The 27,700-nt window shown below is 42.7% G+C and overlaps 1 protein-coding gene across 1 annotated transcript; it reads right to left on the bottom strand.

Annotated features, from left to right (window-relative positions):
* Window positions 1–1,576: 1,576 nt before the first annotated feature.
* LOC124596216 lies at window positions 1,577–16,565 on the bottom strand. The gene is made up of 4 exons (XM_047135270.1): window positions 16,536–16,565; window positions 15,375–15,466; window positions 8,840–9,700; window positions 1,577–2,109 (listed from the first exon to the last, which is right to left on the bottom strand). The coding sequence occupies exons 3-4, from the start codon at window positions 9,680–9,682 to the stop codon at window positions 1,693–1,695; spliced, it is 1,260 nt and encodes a 419-aa protein (XP_046991226.1). The 5' UTR covers window positions 9,683–9,700; window positions 15,375–15,466; window positions 16,536–16,565; the 3' UTR covers window positions 1,577–1,692.
* Between the last annotated feature and the right edge of the window lie 11,135 nt (window positions 16,566–27,700).

The following is a 27,700-nucleotide window of genomic DNA, read 5'->3' as shown; positions in this document are numbered from 1 at the left end:
ATCACAAAGTTTTTTGTAAAATAGCGCCACATGGAGTAGCTCTGAGGAATGAAAGTCGGTTCCTTATTTCCTTGGTAAGAACTAGTGCACCGCATGAGCATTTGTGCACTAATAACTGTTTTGTTCTGAAAAACATGAAGTAAAGTAAAGTCCACGACTGATTTCAAGGAAGGAAAAGCGTTTCCTACCCCATTATTACATAGTGAACGACGAATGTGTAGTTATAGGAGTCTAGTATTTCTTACAACATATTGTTTGTGTTTTTAAGACGTGTATTGATGTTGAGATTGCGGCTAATACATATCAGTTGATTATGAGTTCGTTTTCCTCTATGTGTTACGAGTGTCCCGAGTCCCACTGTAGTGCGATGTATGTTTAAACGTTCTGTTTGGAGGCAGCTTTGTGAAGCATATAATAGCAAGAAGAAAAAAATTGATGACGAGAAGGAGTTAATGTTTTGGGTAAATGGTGATATCTCTGATCGTAGAATTTTAATTCAGCACACAGAATTTTCCAGCTACACATCGTTGTTGGCGATCCAAATGTTATCCCTTTTATTCTAAAATTAATCTAGTGTCAATTGCAGTTTCATTGATCATTTCTCTTGGCTAAGCGTTAGTAAACTGCACTTTTTTGCCTGCCCAGTCTGCCGTGCGGTCTAACGCACGGCTTTCCGGGCGGGAAGGAGCGCCTGGTCCCCGGCACGAATCCGCCCGGCGGATTTGTGTCGAGGTCCGGTGAACCTGCCAGAGTGTGGATAGTTTTTAGGCGGTTTTCCATCTGCCTCGGCGAATGCGGGCTGGTTCCCCTTATTCTGCCTCAGTTACACTATGTCGGCGATTGCTGCGCTAACAAGTTCTCCACGTACTCGTACACCAACATTACTCTACCACGCAAACATAGGAGTTACACTCGTCTGGTGTGAGACGTTCCCTGGGGGGTCCGCAGGGGACCGAAACGCACAATAACCCTGGTTTCGGTGTGGGGCGGCGGTGGGGTGAAGTGGACTGCGGTAGTCGTCGTGGGGTTGTGGACCACTGCGGCTGCGGCGGGGACTGAGCACCTCTGTCGTTTCTAGGCCCCCGGTTAAAATACAATACAATACAATACAAACTGCACTTTTGTCAGACCAAACTATCTCATGTAGTAGCTAAAGGTTTCACTTTCCCAATTATTAGTAACGAGTTATCTCAGCCACAAGCCGATGTGTTACAGTCACAGCAAATGCAGTAGGGCTGTTATCCAACGCACATTGTTCAACCGCACGGTAACCATCAGCTTCGTGGGAATGCCGTGCTTCACTAGATCTGTGGTGCTAGGGACTAGCGTAAGTCACCTTGCCCGTCGCGAATTATCTCTTAGGGAAGATGACGTGTGAAGCTGGGCACAGCTTCACCACTCTTTCAAGCACTAACGTCCAGGCTTCTCGCACAGCCACTATTAATCACATTAACAGGAGGGAGGCAAATAGTTTCTGCACCATCGTAAGTGAAAATTTCTGTAAATACTTCAGCTATTATAGTATACTTGAGAAGATATAAGAAATGAGAACTAAGAGAAAAAAGTGATGATATCATAAGATTTGAGAAGATGATTTTATTATTACGAATTCAGATCTCTCGTCACCGCTCACAGAGCACAGGCTTTTTAAGAATGTGGCAATGGAAAGTCAACTTAGGAGAGAAGTAAACTTCATGCAACTTGAGTCTCTAAAAGTCCCCTAGAGTCGAAAGTACGAACGAGATATTCAACATGTTGTAGAAACTTCTCATTCTTGCAGATCTTCTGACGAAATCTCTCGAGCCTTTCGTCGTAATCTTCAGCTGCAATGTCTGTTGGTACATCTTTTTGGTTCGTGCAGACAATAAACGGCAGCACGCCGAAAGTGATGAAGACAGCGATCAGCGCAAAGTGGTCCATGTCCCGGCGCAACTGCTCCAGCGGGTAGGCGTCCGCCTGCTGCTGGAGCCCCAGGGCTCGCAGCGTTTGCTGCAGCGTGCTGTGGTACTCGGACAGCAGCAGGTCCGTGTGCTGCTGCAGCACCTCTGGGCTGGCGCTCGTGTGCAGGAAGTACTGCAAGTCCTCCGCTGGAGATCCGATGTGCAGGCCCTGCAACACACAGCGCACACATTAGACAAAACATTTCATAAACGTATTCATAGTCTACTGATGCCTGCTAACTGCTGCTCAGCCATGGCAAATGTACACACTAAGACAGTAAAAACGATGCACCATGAATGACTTATCCGAATGGGACGCAAATCGGAAGATGTGATCTACATGTGCAGACCAACAAAAGGTTACAATTTCAGAAAAAGTGGATTAATTATTCAAGAGAAAGAGCTTTACAAATTGTGCTAGTCAATAACGCCTTGGTCTACCTCTGGCCATTATGCAAGCGGTAATTAGGCTTGGTATTGATTTCATCCTGAGGAGTGTCATGCCATATTCTGTCCAGCTGTCACGTCCAATCTTCAAAATTCCAAGCTGGTTGGAGGACCCTACCCATAATGCTCGAAACTTTCTTAGTTGGGGAGAGAACCGGCGGTCTTGCTCGCTGAAGCAAGGTTTGGCAAGCGGTAGGAACACTCGGTTCGGAATCTCATTCACTGAAGTACAGTTTTTTTCTGTGATCCGCTCCGATGACCACCTGAAGAATTGTCTGTTGTAATCCGCTGCATCATTACAGCGCAGCAGTACGTCGACGATATTCTACGCTGCATCTTGTTGCCCCTCTTTGCAAGCCATCATGAGCAACATAACGACCGGCCGGACTCGCTAAGAGTTTCTAGTGCTTCTCTTCGTGCTTGGTAACGTTTAGAGCAATGTCGACAGGGCCGCTCATGAACTCTTTCCGGTCGATGATTATGACACCAGGATTGTCACATGCTAAGAGTACGCTGATAAAGTGAAGCTTGCTATAAGTATATACACAAAGAGAAGCTTTCTATTCACAAGGCGCCTAAGGGAACTGGTAACAAACTTTCTACGTCTGTTCCACTGTTAATCACAGAGCACAGTGGCGATCAAGAGTCCAGGTCACGGGCACGACTGTAATAGTGCTTAGCCCTGCTTCACATTTTCCTCGTCGTCACGCCACGCTGTCTTAACCTGAGGAACATGCCCCATTTAAGAGGCAGTACACTAGCAATGTATATGACTTGGTTTTATTGGTTAAAATGGCTCTGAGCACTATCGGACTTAACATCTGAGGTCATCAATCCCCTACAACTTAGAACTACTTAAACCTAACTAACCTAACGACATCACACACATCCATGCCCGAGGCAGGATTCGAACCGGAGACCGTAGCAGTCACGCGGTTCCGAACTGAAGCGCCTAGAACCGCTCGGCCACCGCGACCGGCTGACTTGGTTTTATATCTCATACTTTGCAACAACATAGATCACATGTCCATTATAATTATCCGGGCTGTTATGCCGTGGTCGGTTGATGTTTCGTCTCCGACCGCGTGAGACATCTTCAAGGGGGTCCGTAGCTCGATGGAAGGTCCAACACACCCACTGGCTCGCTACTGACTGGGTGTCAGTACATTCGGTAAAATTAAAAGCAAGAGCGGTAACAATAAGAGCGCAATGGGAGACAGTGAATAGGTGGAAGGAGCACACTGAAGACTTCTATAACGGGGAGGACTTGTTCTCATGACTTGATAGAAGATGAAAAAGAAGTCGATCGGGAAGAGATAGGGGATCCAGTGTCAGAATCAAAATTTAAAAGAGCTTTGAAACATTCAGATCCAAATAAGGTAGAAGGAATAGACAACATTCAATCAGAATTTATAAAATCATTTGTGGAAGTAGCAAAAAAATGGTTATACATGTTGGTGTGTAGAATCTATGAGACTGGCGGTATACCACCAGACGTTCGGAAAAACATCATCCACACTGTTCCGAAGATTGCAAGAGCCGACAAGTCCAAGAATTACCGCACAATCAGCTAAATACCTCATGCATCCAAGTTGCTGACAAGAATAATATTGGAAAAAATGGAAAAGAAAATTGAGGATCTGTTACATGACGATCAGTTTGGCTTTAGGAAAGGTAAAAGTACTGGATAGGCAGTTCTGACGTTGCGGTTGTTAATGGAAGTGTGACAAGAAAAATCAAGGCAAATTATTAGGACTTGTCGACCTGGAAAAAGCGGTCGACAGTGTAGAATGGTGCAAGATGTTCGAAACCCTGAGAAAAATACGGGTAAGTTATAGGGAAAGACGGATGATATACAATTTGTACCAGGACTAATAGTGAACAATAAGAGTGGAAGATCAAGAAGGAACAGCTTGGATTAAAAAGAGTATAAGACGGGGGTCTATTCTTATGCTCCCACTATTCAATCTACACATCGATGAAACAATGACAGAAATAAGAGAAACGTGTAAGAGTGAGATTAAAATTCAAGGTGAAAGGATATCAGTGATAAGTATTGCTGATTACTTTGCTATCCTCGGAGACAGTGAAGAAGAATACAGTATTTATTAACTGGAATGAACAGTCTAATTAATATAAAATCCGAACTGAGAGTAAATCGAAGAAAGAAGAAAGTAATGGGAATTTACAGAAATGAGAACAGCGAGAATGTTAACATCAGAATTGGTGATCAAGAAGAAGATGAACTTGAGGTTTTCTGCCACCTAGGCTGTAAAATAAACCATGATGGATGGAGGAATGAGGATGTAAAAAGCTGACAAGCAGTTGCAAAAAGAGCATTCCTGTCCAAGAGAAGTCTACTAGTATCAAACACAGACCTTAATTTGAAGCAGAAATTTCTGAGGACGTACATTTGGAGCACAGCACTGTGTGGTAGTGAAACATGACCTGTAGAGAAACGGGAGTGAAAGAGAATGGAAGCATTTGAGGTGTGGAGCTACAGAAAAATGTTGAAAATCAGGTGGACTGATACGGTGAGAAATGATGAGCTTCTTCAGAGAATCGGTGATTAAAGAAATATATGAAAAACACTGACAAGACAAAATATTGACAAGAAAAAGGGACAGGATCTCCTGGTTGTCAGACCGTATGGCGGCAGACAGTTGGGTTGGTTCAAATGACTCTGAGCGCTATGGGACTTAACTTCTGAGGTCATCAGTCCCCTAGAACTTACAACTTCTTAAACCTAACTAACCTGAGTACATCACACACATCCATGCCCAAGGCAGGATTCGAACCTGCGACCGTAGCGGTCGCGCGGTTCCAGACTGTAGGGCCTAGAACCGCTCGGCCACCCCGGCCGGCAGGTTGGTTGGTATCCCACCGCTGTCCAGGACGTCTCCAGACACATCTTAGCTCGTTGTGAGGTCTCAATTCTCGTTCCCACAGAATGAAGGTTTCTGCTGCTTCTCTCCGTGTATGCTAAACCTACCTTGTCGGACAACACCGCCGGATCTCAGCTCAGCTGAGAACTTTTCCAGCATTATATGCAGGGCCCTTCCACCAGCCCTCGAATTTGACGTCCCACCGCACCAGTTCGATAGAATTTGGCACGATATCCCTCATGTGAACATCCAACATCTCTATCAATCAATGGCAAGCCGGATAACTGTTTGGATAAGAGGCAGAGGGGTACCGACATTTTATTACCTTGCTTACTTTGTGAAGCGCTTTATTTGAATAAATCATCCAATTGTTCCAAAATTGTGATCATTTATTTCTCTGTAAGTGTACATTACACCTATCGATTTCCGACTCTTCGGATAATTCCTTTGTGGGCTTCGTGTTTTTTGTCTTGGATTATATATACGTAGGAAGCCTGGTAGGGCGTTGTTGGTATCTTGTTGTAGTAACAACTTGATGACTTATGTAATTACGTGCTATGTAGATGATTATAAATAAGTTTGAGAGCTGTTTTCGTATCTTATGCTTTATTACAGAAGCTGTATCACGGGGTGACATTTATTGAGCTATATGAAAAAAAGTAAATTACTTACAAACTACGGTTTGCACACACTTTATTCGACATGTAAACGCCTCTGCAGATAATCGGATTTAGGTTATGACATATTCGATATGCCTGTCATCACTGGCGATGATGTGGTGCAGACGAATAGCAAAAGTTCTGCGTATCCCGCTGCAGTGTCGGAACATCGACGCTGTCGATGACCTCCTGAATGGCTCTTTTCCGGTCAGCAATTGTTTTGGGGTTATTGCTGTACACCTTGTCTTTAATGTAGCTCCACAAAAGGAGTCGCACTTGTTCAGATCAGGAGAGTATGGCGGCCACTCGCGAGGCCCATGCCAGTGACCACTGGGTACCCCAGAGCCAGAAAGCGGTCCCCAGAGTGCTCCTCCAGGACATCAAACACACTCCTGCTTCGATGGGGTCGATCTCCGTCTTGCATGAAGCATATCTTGTCGAAATCAGGGTCACTTGGGTAATGGGGATGAAATCATCTTCCAAAACCTTCGGTAGGCACCGTGCCATCAAGGAATATCGCACCGATTATTCCGTGACTGGACATTGCACACCACACAGAGTGAGGGTAAAGAGACTTCTCGATCACTAAATGCGGATTTTCAGTGCCCCAAAGGTGCCAGTTTGACGAACCCATCCAAATGAACGTGGGCTTCGTCGCTAAACCAATCCATGTAGGCACATACAAATTCCCATCATGCTCCACGACAAACCGTGCAGTTTGAACGTCCTAACGCAAACCGTTCAGTAGTCATGACGATTTTAATTCACATAGTTCACTAATTGTCATCTTGTTTATTAGCTGTCTATTGCAGTTGTTGCTGCTTTTTTCCGGTTATGTTCTTTGGCAACAATTTAATATTAATTCAGTTTATTGTATGGAGGATACTTTAATTGTTATATTTTATTGTCTGAGCCCTAAGTCTGCACAACCCCAGCTCTAACCCTACTCTACCCAAATACTGCGTTACAACTGTTACTTCCTTGTGTGATGATCAGAGTGAATTATTAAGAAATAACTGGAAATGTGTAAAATATGGACCAGAGCTCAGATCATGAATTTTCGGAGCAGAGACTGAACGCACAGGACACAATGATGCAGGGGTACACACTAATTAACACTGTGTTCGTAGTCAAAAAGACTTTGGTTATACGTACTCAAAAGAAATTGGTTAAGGAAGGAGATCGAAGTGTGGCTGTAAAAGACCTACTTTGGCAGCCGTAGGCTGCTTGCATTTATAGAGGTGCTCTAGGTAAGTGTGTCACGCAGTGCCTGGATTTTTCATTGTTGGTATAGTATCACAGTATATCCAAAAGCAGCCGAAAGAACTAAATTCATTGTATTCTCAAGTGTTAACCGATTTTTAAAATGTAATAGAAGCTTCCAAAGGATCCAATAAAACTAAATTCATAAATAAAGGTATCCTACACTTTTTGTTTTGTCTGAAAGTATTTGTAATGTGATCTCTTTCAGTGTACGTGAAAACCGACATCCTGACGAGTATGTAGAGTAGGTAGGGCACTAACAACAGTATCGAGTATTATGGACATACATGTCTTGAAGATAGGGTATGTCATCATGCTGTGCGTCTTAGTTAATTTGTTTGAATAATAGTACGTTTGTATTTTACAACAATTGTTTTTGTGCACTACGCTGAAATTGTTTACATGTACAGGTGTTTGCATATTTTCCCCCTAAACGAACAACAACAACAAAATTTGCATATTTTGTTTAAAACTAATGTTAATCCAAACTGTGAGTCAAGAAAAATTAGAATACTGTTTACTGACATAAGCACGGATTACTCAATGAAAGAACAAATGAGTTAATGAGAAAATTGACCTCTATTATACTTTAATTTAGACCAGACGAACGGAGTGGATAAAAGAAGAGTAATAGAAAGTAATCGAAATAAAGCAGACGATACGGATAAATTAAATTGAGAAATAAGACGCTGAAAGTAATAGAAGAGTTTCACTATTTGGGTAGCAAAATAACTGATGACGGCCGTAGTAGAGAGGATATAAAATGCAGACGCAATAGCAAAAAAAGGGTTTCTGAAAAAGACAAGTATTTTAACTTCTAATATAAATCAAAGTTTTGAGAAGTCTTTTGTGAAGGTATTTGTAGTAAATGTGCGTAAGAGCAACAACGTAGTCAAGAAGAGAATAAAAGATTTTGAAATGTGATGCTGCTTGAGAATGCTGAAGATAAGATGGGTAGACTGGTTAACTAATCATGAGATCCTGTATTAAATTCCGGAGAAAATAAATTTAGGGCACAATCTGATATATTAATAAGACACATGCTGAGGTATCAAGGAATAGTTTGTTTGGTAATGGAGGGAAGTAGGAAAGCGGGGAAGGAGGGGTTTTAAAATTACGGACGAGGCTCGAATATGGTATGCAGGTTGAAATGGATGTAGTTGGCAGTAGTTACATAGAGATGAAGAGGCTTGCAGAGAATACAGTAGCGCTGAGAACAGCACCAAAGCTGTCTTTGGACTGTAGACAAAAACAAGAACAACTACTAATACAGGTACAATGTAGTGTGATTAATTTTCAAATTATAAGAAGAATTATGTTTGGGAAGACTTTTTCATGGTCAGTTCTGTGTGTCACAAGAAGAGAGGAGAATCATAGAACTCAACATCTAGTTCTCAGAAGAAAATATTCTGTGTTGTGGAAACAAAAATTAAAATAGCGTAAAAAGAATGCTACATTAGAATTGAGAAGGCAAATGAAAGAGTACTGTTAATCTCTTACATTTTTGGAAAGTTTGACGTCCACAAATGTCGTGTGTCATGACGAACTTCGTATTCCATTGCTTTAGTTGGGCCCCCTTACACTACAAAATTATAACGTATTGGTGAAAACTCAATGAGAATGCCAGAACCTCGGATGAACTTACCTGAAAGTCAAAAAAGCGCACTTGCATGTCATCCCCTACGGCACGGAACACCATATTGTTCTTGTGTAGGTCACCGTGCAACATGACCTTGAAGTCGACGTGACACTGTTTAACCAACTCGACTGACTTCTCGTATAAGTTGCTAGTGAAGGCGCGGATCTTGTCGGTGTATTTGTGGAACCACGAGTAGTTGTCCAAGGCCTGTAAAAACTTGCTGAAGTTCTCTTCTCCTCTCTCTTGGTGCTCAAGCATCATGTCGTTGAAGATGAGTGACTGCCTGAAGACCTTGTTAGCGTACTGCCAGTCATTGAGCACCTTAAGCGAGGCGCCGTGCATCCTGGCGATGCTGTGCATGACGGTTCGGCACTGTGACAAGTTCAGGTCCAAGCCTGTCTTTTCTTTGCGGAAACCCGCGGCATCCAGGTCCTCCATGACGAAGAAACTGACGGGCTGCGACCCCAGCGCGTAGAGTTTGGGTCCCAGCGTCTGCCACTTGGAGCCTTCGGCCTTCTTCAACGCTGAGTTCACTGCGGGGAGGAAGTGACCGTAGGCAACTTCTTCTTTGGTGTACACGCCACTGTTTATCACGTTCTGGATCGTGCCACCCACGTTCGGCGCGGCCTTCACGATCAGTGACGTCTCGGAAGCAACTCTATTGCCGCTATCTGACCGCACGACCACTCGGAAGGTCTCGCTTAGGTAGCCTCCCTCCACTTTTTCCCTCAAAACTACCTCCACTTTGGACTCGTCTGTGTCGGGATCTTCGTTCTTCAGCGCGTTCACAATGAAGCTCTTGTCCAGCCATGATGGCCAATACTCGTCATTGGCGGTCTTACTCTCCATAACACCACACTTTTCAGCCTAAAAAATAAGAGAAATGAAAATAACAGTTGGGAAACAAAGAAATGTATTATATTTGTAAGTATAGGGTTAAACATACTGTATTCTCTTAATATCAGCTGATCACATAAGTAACAAAATAGTTGCTGTCCCTTAAATCACAAGTCCTTCTTTGATTAAAAAAAAAAATCCGACAATGTAGCAAAACCAAAGGAAATAAGCTGTAGCTCAGTTCTATATCGTTCCTGAACTGGAATGAATGAACGACGGTTTACAGAAACCTTACATGCAAATTACCAGTTGAAACACAAATGATATAAAACTGTGGCAATACCAACCCGCTGAGAACAAAACTCACGCGGTAGAAATGATATTTGCATGGATTTCGAAAAGACGTTCAAAATGGTTCAAATGGCTCTGAGCACTATGGGACTCAACATCTGAGGTCATCAGTCCCCTAGAACTTAGAACTACTTAAACCTAACTAACCTAAGGACGTCACACACATCCATGCTCGAGACAGGATTCGGACCTGCGACCGTAGCGGTCGCGCAGTTCCGGACTGTAGCACCTAGAACCGCCCGGCGACTCCGGCCGGCGAAAAGAGGTAGTCTTAGATCCCGCTCCTAATAAGGCACAAGGTAAGTTGGCCAGTTGGTTACATTTTCTACGTCTACGTCTACGTACATACTCCACGGGCCAACATAGGTGCATGGTGCAGGGTACCTTGTACCACTGATACTCACTCCGTTTCCTGTTTCGATCGCAAATGGAGCAAGAGAGTAACGAGATTCTATGTGCCTCCCGGCGAACCCTAATTTCTCTAACTTCGTCTTCGTGGTCCTTCGCGAGATGTACGAATATATTGTTGGTGGCTGTTTCTGTCTGTCACAAGTGCCGCTTCTCTAAACTTTCTTAATCGTCTACCCTTGACGAACATCACCATAGCACTCACTCGTTGATCGAAAGTAGCGATTACAAAAAATGGTTCAAATGGCTCTGAGCACTATGCGACTTAACTTCTGAGGTCATCAGTCGCCTAGAACTAAGAACTAAATAAAACCTAACTAACCTAAGGACATCACACACATCCATGGCCGAGGCAGGATTCGAACCTGCGACCGTAGCGGTCGCTCGGTTCCAGACTGTAGCGCCTAGAACCGCACGGCAACTCCGGCCGGCCTAGCGATTGCAAATCTAACAGTACGCCTCTGAATTGTTTCGAGTCTCCCCTTAACTCGAGCCAATTAGGATCCCAAACTCTCCAACAGATCTCAAGAATGGATCAGAAAAGTGTACTATACACAGTCTATTTCATAGATGAGCCACACTTTCCTAGAATACTCGCAATAAACGGAAGCCGACAATTCGCCTTGCTTGCTAACGACGTTACGTGTACGTTCCATTTCTAACCATTTTGCAACGTTACTCCTGGATGTTTAATAGACGTGACTGTGTCAAACAGCGCACCATTAGTACCGCAACTGAATATTTTTCGAACCTCAGCTTACATTTTTCTTTATTTAGAGTTAACTGCATGTTCCAGTGATTATTTCCATGATTTCTACCGACATGTACATCTAGCTGTCGACACCTACATTTGCATGACTACTCTGCAATTCATACTGAAGTGCCTGCCAGATGATTAATCGAAACACTTGCACACACTATTTCTCTACCATTCCACTGGGTAACAGCTTGTGGGAAAAACTAACACTTAAATGTTTCCGCGCGAGCTCAGATTTCTCTTATTTTATGACAATGATCGTAACTCCCTATGTAGGTGGGTGTCAACGAAATATTTTCACGTTACGGAGGAGAATGCTGGAGATGGAAATTTCGTGGAAAGATCTCGCCGCAAGGAAAAACGCCTTTGTTTTCATGATTGCCACCTCAACTCGTGTATCATATTCGTGACATGATGTGGAATGAGTTAGTTTACAGGGTATCTGCACACTATTCCTTTATGTTCTATGAACAGGTTATTACTAATTCCCGTCCCCTTCTATTGTCGATGTCTAACAGTGATCATATGAAGATAACCAAAAAGCACAGTGGTTCAATTTTACCGTGGCGTGCTGGAAAGTAATGCCTCGAATTTTTATGTGAAAACTCTTAATACATTTTAAATAAAAGAAACGTCATTAACATTCTACACTACTGGCCATTAAAACTGCTACACCAAGAAGAAATGCAGATGATAAACGGGTATGCATTGGACAAATATATTATACTACAACTGACATGTGATCACATTTTCACGCGATTTGGGTGCATAGATCCTGAGAAATCAGTAACCAGAACAACCACCTCTGGCCCTAATAACGGCCTTGATACGCCTGGGCATTGAGTCAAACAGAGCTTGGACGGCGTGTACAGGTACAGCTGCCCATGCAGCTTCAACACGATACCACAGTTCATCAAGAGTAGTGACTGGCGTATTGTGACGAGCCAGTTGCTCGGTCACCATTGACCAGACGTTTTCAATTGGTGAAAGATCTGGAGAATGTGCTGGCCGTGGCAGAAGTCGAACATTTTTTGTATCCAGAAAGGCCCATACAGGACCTGCAACTTGCGATCGTGCATTATTCAGCTGAAATGTAGAGTTTCGCAAGGATCGAATGAAAGGTAGAGCCACGGGTCGTAACACATCTGAAATGTAACGCCCACTGTTCAAAGTGCCGTCAATGAGAACAAGAGGTGACCGAGACGTGTAACCAATGGTACCCCATACCATCACGCCGGGTGATACGCCAGTATGGCGATGACGAATACACGCTTCCAATATGCGTTCACCGCGATGTCGCCAAACACGGATGCGTCCATCATGATGCTGTAAACGGAACCTGGATTCATCCGAGAAAATGACGTTTTGCCATTCATGCTCCCAGATTCGTCGTTGAGTACACCATCGCAGGCGCTCCTGTCTGTGATGCAGCGCCAAGGGTAGCCGCAGCCATGGTCTCCGTGCTGATAGTCCATGCTGCTGCAAACGTCGTCGAACTATTCGTGCAGATGGTTGTTGTCTTGCAAACGTCCCCATCTGTTGACTCAAGGATCGAGACGTGGCTGCACGATCCGTTACAGCCATGCGGATAAGATGCCTGTAATCTCGACTGCTAGTGATACGAGTCCGTTGGGATCCAGTACGGCGTTCCGTATTACCCTCCTGAACCCACCGATTCCATATTCTGCTAACAGTCATTGGATCTCGACCAGCGCGAGCATCAATGGCACGATACGATAAACCGCAATCGCGATAGCCTACAATCCGACCTTTATCAAAGCCGGAAACTTGATGTTATGCATTTCTCCTTCTTACACGAGGCACCACAACAACGTTTCACCAGGCAACGCCGGTCAACTGCTGTTTGTGTATGAGAAATCGGTTGGAAACTTTCCTCATGTCAGCCGGCCGAAGTGGCTGTGCGGTTAAAGACGCTGCAGTCTGGAACCGCAAGACCGCTACGGTCGCAGGCTCGAATCCTGCCTCGGGCATGGATGTTTGTGATGTCCTTAGGTTAGTTAGGTTTAACTAGTTCTAAGTTCTAGGGGACTAATGACCTCAGCAGTTGAGTCCCATAGTGCTCAGAGCCCATTTCCTCATGTCAGCACATTGTAGGTGTCGCCACCGCCGCCAACCTTGTTTGAATGCTCTGAAAAGCTAATCATTTGCACATCACAGCATCTTCTTTCTTTCGGTTAAATTTCGCATCTGTAGCACGTCATCTTCGTGGTGTAGCAATTTTAATGGCCAATAGCGTATGTAGACATGAAGAAAACAAGTGTAGGATATTAGTAAAGTTTTGTTTTATTTAAAAGGGTTTAAGAGTTTTCATAAAAATGTTCGGAGGCTTTACCGCTCAGCATGCTCTCATAATGAAAATGCACGTAACAGTTTGCGTTACTATTCATGTTACATATGAAATACGGGAAACATGTTTGTTTAATGTATGGCACATAGTACCAGCGTTAACTAAACTATCATCTATATAACATAAGTAGTCAGATTAGAGTCCAGTGCTCAACCAAATCTTCACAAATGAGAGAGGTTTATAACAGTACATATAAATGATGGAGGTAATAGATTCAGTGTAGCGCAGTAAGAAAAGGGACTAAAGCGAACCAGGCAAGTGGGGTGATGGCTGGTTGCACGGAAATAGAGCGAAAACCTAAACCTCAACGGATGGAGAAAATAATATAGAAAATAAGTGGGAAGTTATAAAATTAAGACGCAAAGAACCCAGAGGCGTTCGTTGTTTCAGTAAAATGATGGCATTACAGGCCTTTTTTAAGTAAATGAGTCTTCTATTTGGATGCTAAAGAAAAGGAATTATTAGGAATTGATTATTAAAAGGAAGGCTCTGGAACATAATCTACGACTGACAGTACGCATTGTAATTCTACAAATATACCATATATGTCATGATAGTGAAAGATACTCACTTGGTTACAGAACATTTGCAGAACTTATGGTGGTATGAGTGGTAGCGGAAGGGTATGGCTACAGTGCACCATCGTATGACACATAGGTGGCCCACACGCTTGCGGGTGCTCAAACAAATCTCAATGACAAAGAAGGAAGTGGCAGTCCATGGGTCGATGAAGAAACGAGGATCGCAAGAGGAGTCGGCTCGCTGGTTCTCGAAGACCTGTGTTCAAGTGGTAGTCGAAAAAGTAGAAACTACTCTCGGATGGATTTTCAGCACCTGCATGACATTTTCAGCATGACAAAGTTCGCTGCACTCCGTGTTCCACAGCTGCCCACACCTGTTCAAAAAGCACTTTGAACAGACGAATCAGTGTAAATGTTGCAGCTGTGTCAAACCAATGAAAACGACTTCTTTAGTCGCCGAATTACGAGTGCTAGGTACATCGCTATGAACCCAAGTCAAAGCAGCAAAGCGAGCTGTGGAAATAGATGTATTCGCCATAGCCGGAAAAGACGTACACCCATTATCATCGGGATGGTGTGAGGTGAAGAAAATGTGCACGGGGGGAGTTAATTGAAATCTCCTAATGATGTTACGAGCGGCTGACGAGAACAAATGTCGGGGGAAGCTGTTCAAACGGTTTCTATTTCTTTTTGCTCCATGACAACAATCCACCTCATTACGAACAGGGCGCAGCCACTCATCCTGCTTCTTTGGGTTGCCAAATCTTCACTCTTTCTTCGGACGAAGAAACCAGTTATTGCGTGACATGCATTTCCAGTGTGACGACGAGGTGATTTTCAAGACAGAACGTTTCGTCAACAGCCAAAATGTAGACCTGTACAGCCACCATCACTTGTGAGTCGCTGAGAAAATGTATCGCACTGAGGCGTGTGCAAGTAGATAGGGACTAACACATTCAGAGTCGTAGCTAGATGTTTTCGACGTGATTATTAAGACTTTACGATTATTTCTCATATTCGTGAAGTTCTAACACTAAATAACGAAGCTACCTTTGTATACATATCTAATGCTTACTAACTACAATTTAACGTCAGTTGTAAACTTGCCCATCATAATTTATGGCATCGTAACACATTAGTAGTAATAATTCCAGAATTGTTTAGCAATAAACGAGAACCGATAGAGATACTGAAGGTACCCTCCGCCACACACCATCATGTGGCTTGCGGAGTATGGATGTAGGTATAGATGTAGATGTTCAAATACCTAAATTCCATTCTTTTTGTATTCCGTCTCACCTGATGAAGATTTTGGCTTACTGCTTCCTTTCCGAATTTTCAAGAGTTGTTTGTTTAGCAGCTCAACGTGGCGTAGTATAAGTTGGAATGTACTGTAAATAAACGATAAAGACAATTTTATTTTGAAAGTTTCTGTTGAGGTAGTAATGTATCAAATTCAGGTACAGAGTATATAATCACACTGCAGAAATAGCATTACAGATTTTAAAGAGGAAAGTGTTACAGATGCTAAGCTCATATAATGGCAATCTAGGCATGCAGGTATAATACGCAAAAAATGTATAGAACTCGGAACGTTAATATAACGACTCCAAATCCAATATATATGCGCACTGTAGAAATCCCAAATTTGTCCTTTGGTTACAAGACAGCTGACGCACGAACTATAGGAAAAAAAGTCAAGTTCACAAGATTTAAGGAAAGTTGACGGAGAAATCTGTCTGCAACAACCAAAACACTTTTTATCGATGTATTAATTCCGCTTTGAGAATCATTCTTTGTAATGGGAAATAAACCGAAGCTCCCCGTCTACAGTCGGTGTCGCATGAGAGACTTGATGAGCAGTGTTTGACACAGCTACGTGGTGCAAACACGAAACTGAAAATTTCTGGAGCTAGACCTTGATCTTTTTGAAGATAATAATCTCAGATAGTAAGTCTAAGTCTCTTGTCAGTTGTACTGGTATCCGCGCTAAAAGTTCAAAAGCATCAGGAGTGGGGTAACCTCCTAACGTAGTGTCATTTTAGTTAGAATTGTAATAGGGATGTCCGGGAATTCCTCAATATTAACAAGTGATTCAACTCTATCCCTACCTCGCACTGTTCCTTAAAGTAATATCTATGTTACTTCTGTTATGGTTGCAGCTGAAGTAAAATAAATAATGTTACGAACTTTTGGCACTGTTTTACTGCCAAACAAATGATGTAGAGTTAACGGCAACTAACGTGGCGAAGAGAGCACTCAGACGCTACTGGACGTTAAACTCTTACCTTTATATCTTAGATCGTTTTCACTAAATATCTGCCTGGGTCTCAGGAATAATGTTCTAAATTTATAGTGAAAATTATAGCTTTGTAATAGCCCTATCACTTTAGCTTACGATATGAAAATCTTCCTCTGGCAAACAGTTTGATTTGTAGAATTAAGGTGCAGCGTTCTTACCTGACAGATTAGATATGCTGGAACATTCGCTCACGAATCTCGAACGCTTTCTGCAACTACGCATATATAGCTCGCAGCACACTTATCTCGCTTCTGATATGTTATCTGGATTTCCTGAATATCAGCTACATTACAAAGGTTATTTATTCCTTAGCAACACCTCCTGGGATACTGACTGCCGATCTTGTATTATGTTCGGAATTTCATGCCACCCAAGTTCCATGAGTGTCGTAAGATTAAGATAAAGCGTAGTGCGCAACAGTAGTGAAGAAAGCTATTGCGGCAATTTACATTTTGTTCGATATGATAAGACTGCTATCTGATTTACCGGATGATTGCGGTTTCGCAAAATTTCCTTCTGCTTATATATGGAAAATATTGGGTTGGTGAATAAGCGTTTTTGTTTTGTGTGATGGTATTCTGGTAGCTATGGGTTACTTCATCTAACATCCTTTTTTATTTGTAGTTCACTTTTGCTATTTGAGATTACCTATTGTAATTTTGTCATTTGGAGATAGCGAGCGGAGCTGTGGACACTAGAAAATAGAGTGTCAAGTAGAGATATCGGAACATTTCCGACATATTCATCTGTCTGGGTCCAGGATGAGGGTGACAGCAGCGGAAGCAGCCAGAAACATACGCGTCGTGTATGGGGATAACGCCAACGGACAGAGCACGGCAAGAAAATTGTTTTCTCGTTTTAAGGACGATCGTTTTGACATTAGTGACTCTCCAAGTTCAGGAAGACTTTCGTAGTTTGCTGAAGATCCTTTAAACGCTTTAAATTCTTTTCACTCTGGCCAGGTGGCTCAAGGTCATCGTACCGCACTCCGCACCACGCGTGGGTTTCGAAAAAGACGATCGTGTGAAACCCAGCTCGTACTATTCGTCCACGAGACTCAGAGGGCCATAGACAGGGGTCCCAGGTAGATGCCGTGTTTTTTGACTTCCGCAAGGCGTTTGATACAGTTCCCCACAGTCATTTAATGAACAAAGTAAGAGTGTGTGGACTATCAGACCAATTGCGTGACTGGATTGAAGAGTTCCTAGATAACAGAACACAGCATGTCATTATCAAATGGTTCAAATGGCTCTGAGCACTTTGGGACTTAACTTCTGAGGTCATCAGTCCCCTAGAACTTACAACTACTTAAACCTAACTAACCTAAGGACGTCACACACATCCTTGCCCAAGGCAGGATTCGAACCTGCGACCCTAGCAGTTCGCGCGGTTTCAGACTTAAGCGCTTAGAACCGCTCAACCACTCAGGCTGGCATGTCATTCTCAATGGAGAGAAGTCTTCCGAAGTAAGAGTGATTACAGGTGTGTCGCCGGGGAGTGTGGTAGGACCGTTGCTATTCACAATATATATAAATGACCTTGTGGATAACATAGGAAGTTCACTGAGTCTTTTTTCGAATGATGCTGTAGTACATCGAGAGGTTGTAACAATGAAAACTGTACTGAAATGCAAGAGTATGTGTAACGAATTGACGCATGGTGGAGGGAATGGCAATTGAATCTCAATGTAGACAAGTGTAATGCTCTGCGAATACACAGAAAGAAAGATTAATTACCATTTAGCTAAGATATAGCAGGTCAGCAACTGGAAGAAGTTAATTCCATAAATTATCTGGGATTAGGCATTAGGAGTGATTTAAAATGGAATGACCTTATAAAATTAATCGTCGGTATAGCAGATGCCAGACTGAGATTCATTGGAAGAATCCTAAGGAAATGTAGTCCGAAAACAAAGGAAGTAGGTTACACTACACTTGTTCGCCCACTGCTTGAATATTGCTCACCGGTGTGGGATCCGTACCAGATAGAGAAGACCCAACGGAGTGTAGCGCGTTTCGTTACAGGATCATTTAGTAATCGCGAAGGCGTTATTGAGATGACAGATAAACTCCAGTGGAAGACTGTGAAAGAGGGACGCTCAGTAGCTCGGTAAGGGCTTTTGTTGAAGTTTCGAGAACATACCTTCACCGAGGAGTCAAGCAGTATATTGCTGCCTCCTATGTATATCTCGCGAAGAGACCATGAGGATAAAATGAGAGAGATTAGAGCCCACACAGAGCTATACCGACAATCTTCCTTTCCACGAACAATACGTGACTGGAATAGAAGGGAGAACCGATAGAGGTACTCAAGGTATCCTCCGCCACACACCGTCAGGTGGCTTGCGGAGTATGGATGTGGATGCAGATGTAGACCACTCCCTCTACAATAGATTTTCCCCTCTCTCCCAGTGTACATCCACCCCTTCTGTGGTTATACAACAAAAGTACGGGATTGAGGCTATGTGTTTACGTTTAAATAATATACAATGTCGAACTTGAGTGGCATTAGGCAACAGTCTAAGGACATTGTGTGTAAAGTGAAAAAATTTTTCAAAGCGGTGGAAAACTGCTAAGACAAGGTTTGTGATTTTTTCACAGATATGAAAAATAAAAAAAAAACGCAGAAGTATGTCAGGTCTCGATGAGAACAGGTCGACGCATATATGAGGAGGCCAATAAAAGCGTAATCGAAAATGAAGATGCCATAGGGCCAAGCTATCCATCTCCAGAAAAAAGCACTGCACGCCAAAAACCTGTCACAGGGTAAGATGATTTCCAGAAAGACGTAATCCGTCGCTCAGTTCAGAAATTCTGTGAGTACTCAAGACTTAAAAAAACATCTAGCTGTTTTAAAAGCTAAAATAGACAATGAGGGAAGCATTACTTCTTTGCATAACATTTTAAGAAAACTTGATGTTAGATATCGAAAATCTAATGACGGAGAGAAACGATACCGTAGCCGCAAGAGCCTCATTTTTAAGAAGACTGCATGAGATAAGGATTGAAGACCATCCTCGTCGCATTATTTACATCGACGAAACTTAGATCAATCAAAACACCTCTGAATGTTTTATCTGGCAAAATTCTAAAAGAAACGGTAGTCTAAAGGTCCCATTAGGTAAAGGTTCACGTGTGTCTGACATGCCGTGTCGGCCAAATACGGTTTCATAGAGAGTGCAGGATTGGTGTTTCAATCTAAAGGCGATCCTGATTATCATCAAGAGATGAATAACGTAGCGCGTAGAGAGTGGTTTACTTATCTCCTTCGAAGCCTGGAACAAGGATGTGTGACTGTCATGAAAAATGCTAGCTATCAATCCATGATTAACAAAAAATTTTCCAACGCAAATTCCAATTAAGCTGACATTTTGGTATGGCTGCAAAGCAAAAGCATACCTCATGATCCCACACACTACAGTCGAATTGCTTTGTATAGTTAGGTAACACAACAGCAATTATAGGCTGTATGAGCTTCGTGATGTAGCTGCAAAAATGGGACATGAAGTAATATGACTTCCTCCATATCACTGTCAGTATAATCCCATTCGACAGATATGGGCTCAAATAAAGCGATAGGTAACAGACATTTAAAAGCAGAGATATGAGACAATTACTAGATGACGCCATTGAACACGTGACAACAGAAGATTGTCAGAAATACGTTGCCCATGCGGAGCGACTGTAGGAAGAAGACTTCGCGAAGGAAGGACTTCGAGATGAACGCATTCAGAACATTGTAATAAATCTACGTAAAAATAGTGACGACAGTTCCAGTAACGACGAAGGTAGGGAAGATCCTGTTCGCCCGCTATATCTTCCTTTCCTTCCCCTTTATTAATATAATTATTGTAGCGTAGTAATCTCTAGAATTACGTATAAACATTTTGCAACGTGCAAAACAAAGTTCATTAAAGATAATAAATTAATTCTAAAAACTTACTATGCTTATTATTGTTGGTAACTTGTTTAAGTAACATGGCTGTTAACTGTGGAGTGTACTGGAAGGAAAGTAGGGGGGAGCTTGTAGAGTGGCGATAAAGCGATGTGACCTTGAGCAGCCTGGCCAGAGTAAAAGGGTTATAGTTCTCAATGGCCCATGACAGCGTACTCTATAACTGGCAGATATGACGAACTGTAAACATTTTCGTGCAATGGGGAAGGTTAAAAATCAGGACGTTGTCGTCTGTGCATCTCTGCTTGCTCGTTGTCAATTGGCTCGTGAACAACACCGACATTCCTATCGTGTATCGTTGCAAGAAATGTTATCGTTATGCTAATGAAAAGAAAGGAATGACTGAGCCGAAACAAAGCAGCAACTACCCGCAGAAAGACCAGCGCCCATCTACAACAGACAATGTTATGCATCTGAAGGAATATCGACGGTGTAGTGTATTACAAATTGGTGAATTTATTGCCAACAACTGAGGCGCAGTGCAGAAGCAATCCAAGAACAACGACCAGGTAGACGGCGCTAGCTGATGCTACTCCACGATATCGCCCCCTCGCATTCTGCTAGGCTAGACTGACAACAAACACTATACAGGAGCTCCGGACCCTCCTTATTCAGCTGATCTTGTGCCTTCAGATTTTCACCTCTTCCGCTCTCTATCGAGCAACCTTTAGATAACTTCCTTTCCCGATGAAAATGATCCCCGAACATGGATAGACGATTTCTTCGCATCTAAACCACGCGATTTGTACAATCGCGGAATCGAAAAGTTACCCCAGCTTTGGAAAACTATAGTAAATATTGAAGGAGAATATGTCTCGGTCCGGCACACAGTTTTAATCTGCCAGGAAGTTTCATATCAGCGAACACTCTACTGCAGAGTGAAAATCTCATTCTAGAAGGAGGATATGTTATTTATCATTAAAGTCTCGGTCATGTGCATCTGTTGTATAGCTTATGGGAAAACGCTACGAACTTATACAACCAACCTGATACTATACCTGCGACTGTAGTTAAAATTGGCTTATATTGACACTGCGACCGTTCGCATAATTAAAAGCGAAATTAATTTTTTATTAGCAGGCTTTGGAGCGCGGTTCATGGTGTGGGTTCCTGTAGCCATGTCCTAGTTCATGAACCACGGGCAACGTATGAGTGGCCTAGTATGTGGTCCCGACAGTCGGGATACCAGTTACTTTGGAATAAGGCTGGGCATCTCGGACATATTCTGAGTCGTGGTCACCTTTGTCCTCATACGGCAAAGACTACCAAATCCACCCGTTAGTCCCTCAACCATTAGGGGCAAAACTCAATGGGACTCGGGGCAAGTGAGGCTAGCAACCTGCTTCCCTGGTACTTTAAATATGATGCTGGCAACAATCAGAGCAAAATGCCTCGAACCTTTGGAGGTGACGGAGTCCCACCTCTAACTGATAAACCAGGGACTCCTAAGATACGACTTGGCAAACAAATGGTAATGAGATGGGGAGCCATTAATATCAATGGGGGCTACTCTGGGAAGAAGGTAGAGCTGGCAGAGGCTGCAAGTAAGATGGGGCTCGGCGTTTTAGCTATTAGTGACATTCGGGTAAGGGGTGAGAAAGAAGAGGAAGTGGGAGAATACAAGGTCTACCTGTCAGGAGTCAAAGCAGGAATAGCACAATGGGTTGTAGGGCTTTACATCAGGAAAGAAATGGAACCCAGAGTAGTTGCAGTAAGGTATGTAAACGAACGACTGATGTGGATAGATTTGACAGTGTCTAGCAAGAAAATCAGGATTGTGTCAGTATATTCGCATTGTGAAGGGACAGATCAAGATAAGATGGACAGTTTTTATGCAGCACTCAGTGATGTAGTTGTTAAAGCACGAGGTCAGTTTTCTGCTCATGGGTGATTTTAATGCCAGGATTGGAAATCGAACACAAGGGTATGAAAAGGTTATGGGTAAATTTGTAGAGGATATGGAGGCCAACAGGAACGGGAAACAACTCTTGAATTTCTGTGCCAGTATGGGCTTAGTAATCACAAACTCCTTTTTTAAACATAAGAACATTCACCGGTATACTTAGGAAGGCAGGGGAGCCAGATCTGTCATTATATAATAACAGATCAGGAATTCAGGAAGGCTGTGAGGGATACACGTGTATTCAGGGGATTCTTTGATGACACTGATCATTATTTAATCTGCAGTGAAATTGGGATTGTGAGGCCGAAAGCGCAGGAGGTCAGGTCCGTATGTAGGAGGATAAGAGTGGAGAAACTTCAGGATAAGGAAATCAGGCACAAGTACATAACAGCGATCTCAGAAAGGTACCAGTTAGTTGAATGTAGTCAATTACAGTCATTGGAAAAGGAATGGACAAGGTACAGGGACACAGTACTAGAAGTGGCTAAAGAATGTCTTGGAACAGTAGTGTGTAAAAGTAGGATGACACAAACAGCTTGGTGGAATGGCACAGTCAGGGCAGCCTGTAAAAGGAAAAAGAAGGCGTATCAAAAATGGCTACATACTAGAACTCAGGTAGACAGAGAAAGTTATGTTGAAGAAAGAAACAAAGCCAAACAGATAATTGCAGCATCCAAGAAGAAATCTTGGGAAGACTTTGGAAACAGGTTGGAGACTATGGGTCAAGCTGCTGGAAAACCATTCTGGAGTGAAATTAGCAGTCTTCGAAAGGGAGGTAAGAAGGAAATGACAAGTATTTTGGACAAGTCAGGAAAACTGCTGGTGAATCCTATGGATGCCTTGGGCAGATGGAGGGAATATTTTGAAGAGTTGCTCAATGTAGGTGAAAATACGATCAGCAATGTTTCAGATTTCGAGGTAGAATGGGATAGGAGTGATGATGGAAATAAGATCACATTTGCAGAAGTGGAAAAATGGTCAATAGATTGCAGTGCAATAAAGCGGCTGGGGTGGATGAAATTAAGTCGGAACTCATCAAATACAGTGGAATGTCAGGTCTTAAATGGCTACACAGGATAATTGAAATGGCCTGGACAAAAGCAGTAATCACACCAATCTTTAAACATGGAAATAGAAAAGATTGTAACAACTACAGAGGTATCTCTTTAATCAGCGTTGTGGGTAAAATCTTCTCAGGTATTGTTGAAAGGAAAGTGCGAGTATTAGTTGAGGATAAATTGGATGAAAATCAGTGTGGGTTTAGGCCTCTTAGAGGTTGTCAGGACCAGATATTTAGCTTACGGCAAATAATGGAGAAGTGTTATGAGTGGAACAGGAAATTGTATCTATGCTTTATTGATCTAGAAAAGGCATATGACCAGGTTCCTAGGAGGAAGTTGTTGTCTGTTCTACGAGATTATGGGATAGGAGGCAAACTTTTGCAAGCAATTAAAGGTCTTTACATGGATAGTGAGGCAGCAGTTAGAGTTGACGGTAAATTGAGTTCATGGATCAGAGTAGTTTCAGGGGTAAGACAAGGCTGCAACCTGTCTCCACTGTTGTTCATATTATTTATGGGTCATATGTTGAAAACAATAGACTGGCTGGGTGAGATAAGTCTTGCATATGCGGATTACTTAGTTGTGATGGCAGATTCGATTGAAAGTTTGCAAAGTAATATTTCAGTGCTAGATCAGAAATGTAAGGACTATGGTATGAAGATTAGCATCTCCAAAACGAAAATAATGTCAGTGGGAAAGAAACATAAACGGATTGAGTGTCAAATAGGAGGAACAAACTTAGAACAGGTGGACGGTTTCAAGTACTTAGGATGCATATTCTCACAGGATGGCAACATGGTGAAAGAACTGGAAGCGAGGTGTAGCAAAGCTAGTGCACTGAGCGCTCAGCTACGATCTACTCTCTTCTGCAAGAAGGAAGTCAGTACCAAGACTAAGTTATCTGTGCACCGTTCAATCTTTCGACCAACTTTGTTGTATGGGAGCGAAAGCTGGGTGGATTCAGGTTACCTTATCAACAAGGTTGAGGTTACGGATATGAAAGTAGCTAGGATAATTGCAGGTACTAGTAGATGGGAACAATGACAGGAGGGTGTCCACAATGAGTAAATCAAAGAAAAACTAGGAATGAACTCTATAGATGTAGCAGTCAGGGCGAACAGGCTTAGATGGTGGGGTCATGTTACACGCATGGGAGAAGCAAGGTTACCCAAGAGACTCATGGGTTCAGCAGTAGAGGGTAGGAGGAGTCAGGGCTGACCAAGGAGAAGGTACCTGGATTCGGTTAAGAATGATTTTGAAGTAATAGGTTTAACATCAGAAGAGGCACCAATGTTAGCATTGAATAGGGGATCATGGAGGAATTTTATAAGGGGGCTATGCTCCAGACTGAACGCTTAAAGGCATAATCAGTCTTAAATGATGATGATGATGATGATGGCTTTGGAGAGATCTTCAGCTAGTTATCGCGATGTCGTGGAAAATTCTAGAGGGTCACTGGCGTGGTAGAAGTTTGTAATGCATGTTGAAGAGCGTTCACTTTTTCACCTATGAGACCGTATGATCAATTGATACAGGTGCTGCAAAACCCATCCTTCAAATTGGTAACAAGAGATACAGTAGAAAAGTATCTGGGCAAGCTTGGATCATTTGATCACTGAAGTCAGCTGTTGGAGATAGCGGGTCTCTTCACCTACTTCGCGGTTGACGAGGCTGGCAAACCACGGACTCATAGTTCTTTCACATCACGAAGTGAATGTCCCGATGCTCATCAGGGCTGGTAGGCAGCGCCAGGAGCTACCTGCTGGCACCTCTGTACTACAACGTATTTAGGCGACGTGGGACAATCAAAAACCGAGATATATTACCCTCGTGGTGCTAACTGAAGAACTAATTAAAGAAATAAGGAGCCTGACCAACAAGTAAACATCCTTAATGATGTCAGTCCTATAGGTCTGTGCCTTTCAGTTTCAAACATAAAAAGTTCTACTGTCAGTGCAAAGAGTAGTGTGGCGGGGTGAGGGGGGGGGAGGGAGGGAGGGGGGGGAGGGAGGAAGTGTTAGGGGAGGAGCAGGGAGCAGGGGGAGGGGGTTATTGGCTCATTGCTTTTTCGAATTGACGGACCTGTTCCTCGAACAGCTCGACTCTGTGCTGATCGGTATTATATGAACAAGGTACTTCCATCACATTTGATCCCATTCTGCCACTGCTGTGAGGGTTCATTTGACAAACGCGTTAGAGAAGTTACTCTTTATACAAACTGACCATCTGGATTGGCCTCAAAGATCTCCGGCCCTCCACCTCGTCCTGTGAGGGCAGCTAGTGCATGTGAATTCCTCATTAAAATAAGAGTTTCCGTAGCTGCTGGTATCAACTTAGCTATGCCTAAATTCTTCGAATGTATACTGCACTTGATTCTGCGAATTGTTACTCGATGCTTTAAATGTGGTGGTGACACATTTTGGCACGTTCCTTAAATTCCGCAACGGCTAATGTACCCGATGACTAACGTGTCAATAAACTGTGTGAGTGTATCACGACGTGACAAAACAATCAGCAATTCCACATTACTATTGCAGGTGTTGCGGTTGAAGAACCAGAATAATTTTATTGTGTTGGACTCTGGTCCTGGAAACTTACCCTGTACACCTTTATAAGTACACTGTAGCAACGAAATTAACGTAAGGAAGTTCCTTAGTTAGTCACATGTTCTGCAGATCATTTGCACTATGGTGTGGACGAGTCAGTTTACAGGCTGTCTATAGAAGATAAATTAGTGGGAATGGCTACAGGCCGACTATTTACAAGTTATTAAATAGCAGACATACTAATAAGAATGAAGAATGTTGTCTTTAATGGCATTCATGTAACTAATGCTACACCTTAATAAATATTTATCTTTGGAATGGAAACAGCTGTCCAGAAGAAATAATTTAATGCTGGCTTAAAAAATTTGCTGTGCTACCCTTTAAATATTTTATGTTATTTGGCAAATGATTAGATATTTTTGTGTCTACATTAGACTCCTTTCGGAGTCACTGAGAGCTTTAATAATGAGTAATTTTTTCTTCAAGTACTTTAGCTGTGTATTGATCTCAAATAGTGATAGATTATTTATGACTGATTTGGTTAGTGATACAAATATTGTGAAGGAATGGTTAAAATGCTGGACTCCTTGAAGACAAGGCTATAATATGACTGTGGGTGAACATCACATATTACTTTGACTGCTCATTTTTTGTGCATCAGAACTTTCTTTCCATTGCTGATACGTTACATATGTTTGTACTGTGTTCTCTATCAGTTTAAGGCAATAGCTCTCTAGCACTTCTGTAGCGTAATATATCACTTGAGAAATATGGTTCTTTACTTTTTCCGCCAGTGTCAATTTTACTGTAGGAATACTTCATGGTTAATCGTAATAGCAGAACAGGTTAATTTTTTAAATAAAAAAGCCCCGACTTCAATCTTTCTTCAGTTAACTGTGGTGGATAAACTGCTCAGGTCGAGCGAGTCATATTTAAGTCTGGGACATACTGTTCCATTAATAAATTCAAAATAGCATCCAGGATCGACCAAGGCTTACAGGAAGTTTCTGTTAGATGTAAGGCTAGTTGCAGGGCAGGGAGAGAATGGGTGGAGAATGTGCTGACATCGGCACCAGCAGTTTCTTATTGTGGTGTCACATTACAGATAAGACAGTTGCACATGGCATATTCTGCTGACAGCAGCATCAGCAGTTCCTTATCTCCAAGGTCACTCCGGGAACCATGGCGTCTTGCCACATGCCATGGTCAAGGAGACCACTGGTGGGGAGAGGAGGAGGGGATCTGCCTGCAGCCGCCCCCCCCCCCCCCCAACCCCACCCAACCCCCTCCTGACCTTCTGCCAATTTTGCGTGCACCGCCTACTGCGCTCCCCTGATTTAAGTCCTCGTAAGTTCAAATCGATTTCTAAACTGAAGGAAACACTTCACGGCGTTCGCTTCAGAACTGCTACAAATTCGTCAGGCAATAGACCGCGCCGCTCGAACTGTCAACAAACACAACTGACACTGCTAAGAGTATCCTACGACTCCCACATCACTGGCAACGGGTTATACTCAATGCTGGTGACTACTTTCAAGGTCATTAAAACTTGGAAACAAGTATCTATTTTGTACGAGCAGTAAATAAATAGTTGCCACTATTAAAATACCAACCCTCGTGTATTCCATCTGTGTAGCTTCAATTCCGGAAACTATGGCTCATGAAAATAAAAACCTGTAACCAATTACAGCCCAACAAATACACATACAACAAAATTGGTTTATTAGGGAAGGAGGGAAGGAAGGAAATAGATGTTTTCATTACCAAATACTACTTAGACTACAAAAGAATATTTACTGCTTTTAAACTCACAACCAAACACGGAAATGCGTGAGACGTGACATTTACAAAGACTATAT

Source organism: Schistocerca americana, chromosome 2 (assembly GCF_021461395.2).
Source record: "Schistocerca americana isolate TAMUIC-IGC-003095 chromosome 2, iqSchAmer2.1, whole genome shotgun sequence".
Taxonomy (NCBI): domain Eukaryota; kingdom Metazoa; phylum Arthropoda; class Insecta; order Orthoptera; family Acrididae; genus Schistocerca; species Schistocerca americana.
This window is presented reverse-complemented; position numbering and strand designations above follow the sequence as displayed.

Coding starts and splice junctions, on each gene's coding strand:
- LOC124596216 (XM_047135270.1), bottom strand. CDS start 9,682: ATGGAGAGTAAGACCGCCAATGACGAGTATTGGCCATCATGGCTGGAC. Junction 2,110..8,839: donor TGCGCTTTTTTGACTTTCAG/GTAAGTTCATCC, acceptor TGTGTGTTGCAG/GGCCTGCACATCGGATCTCC.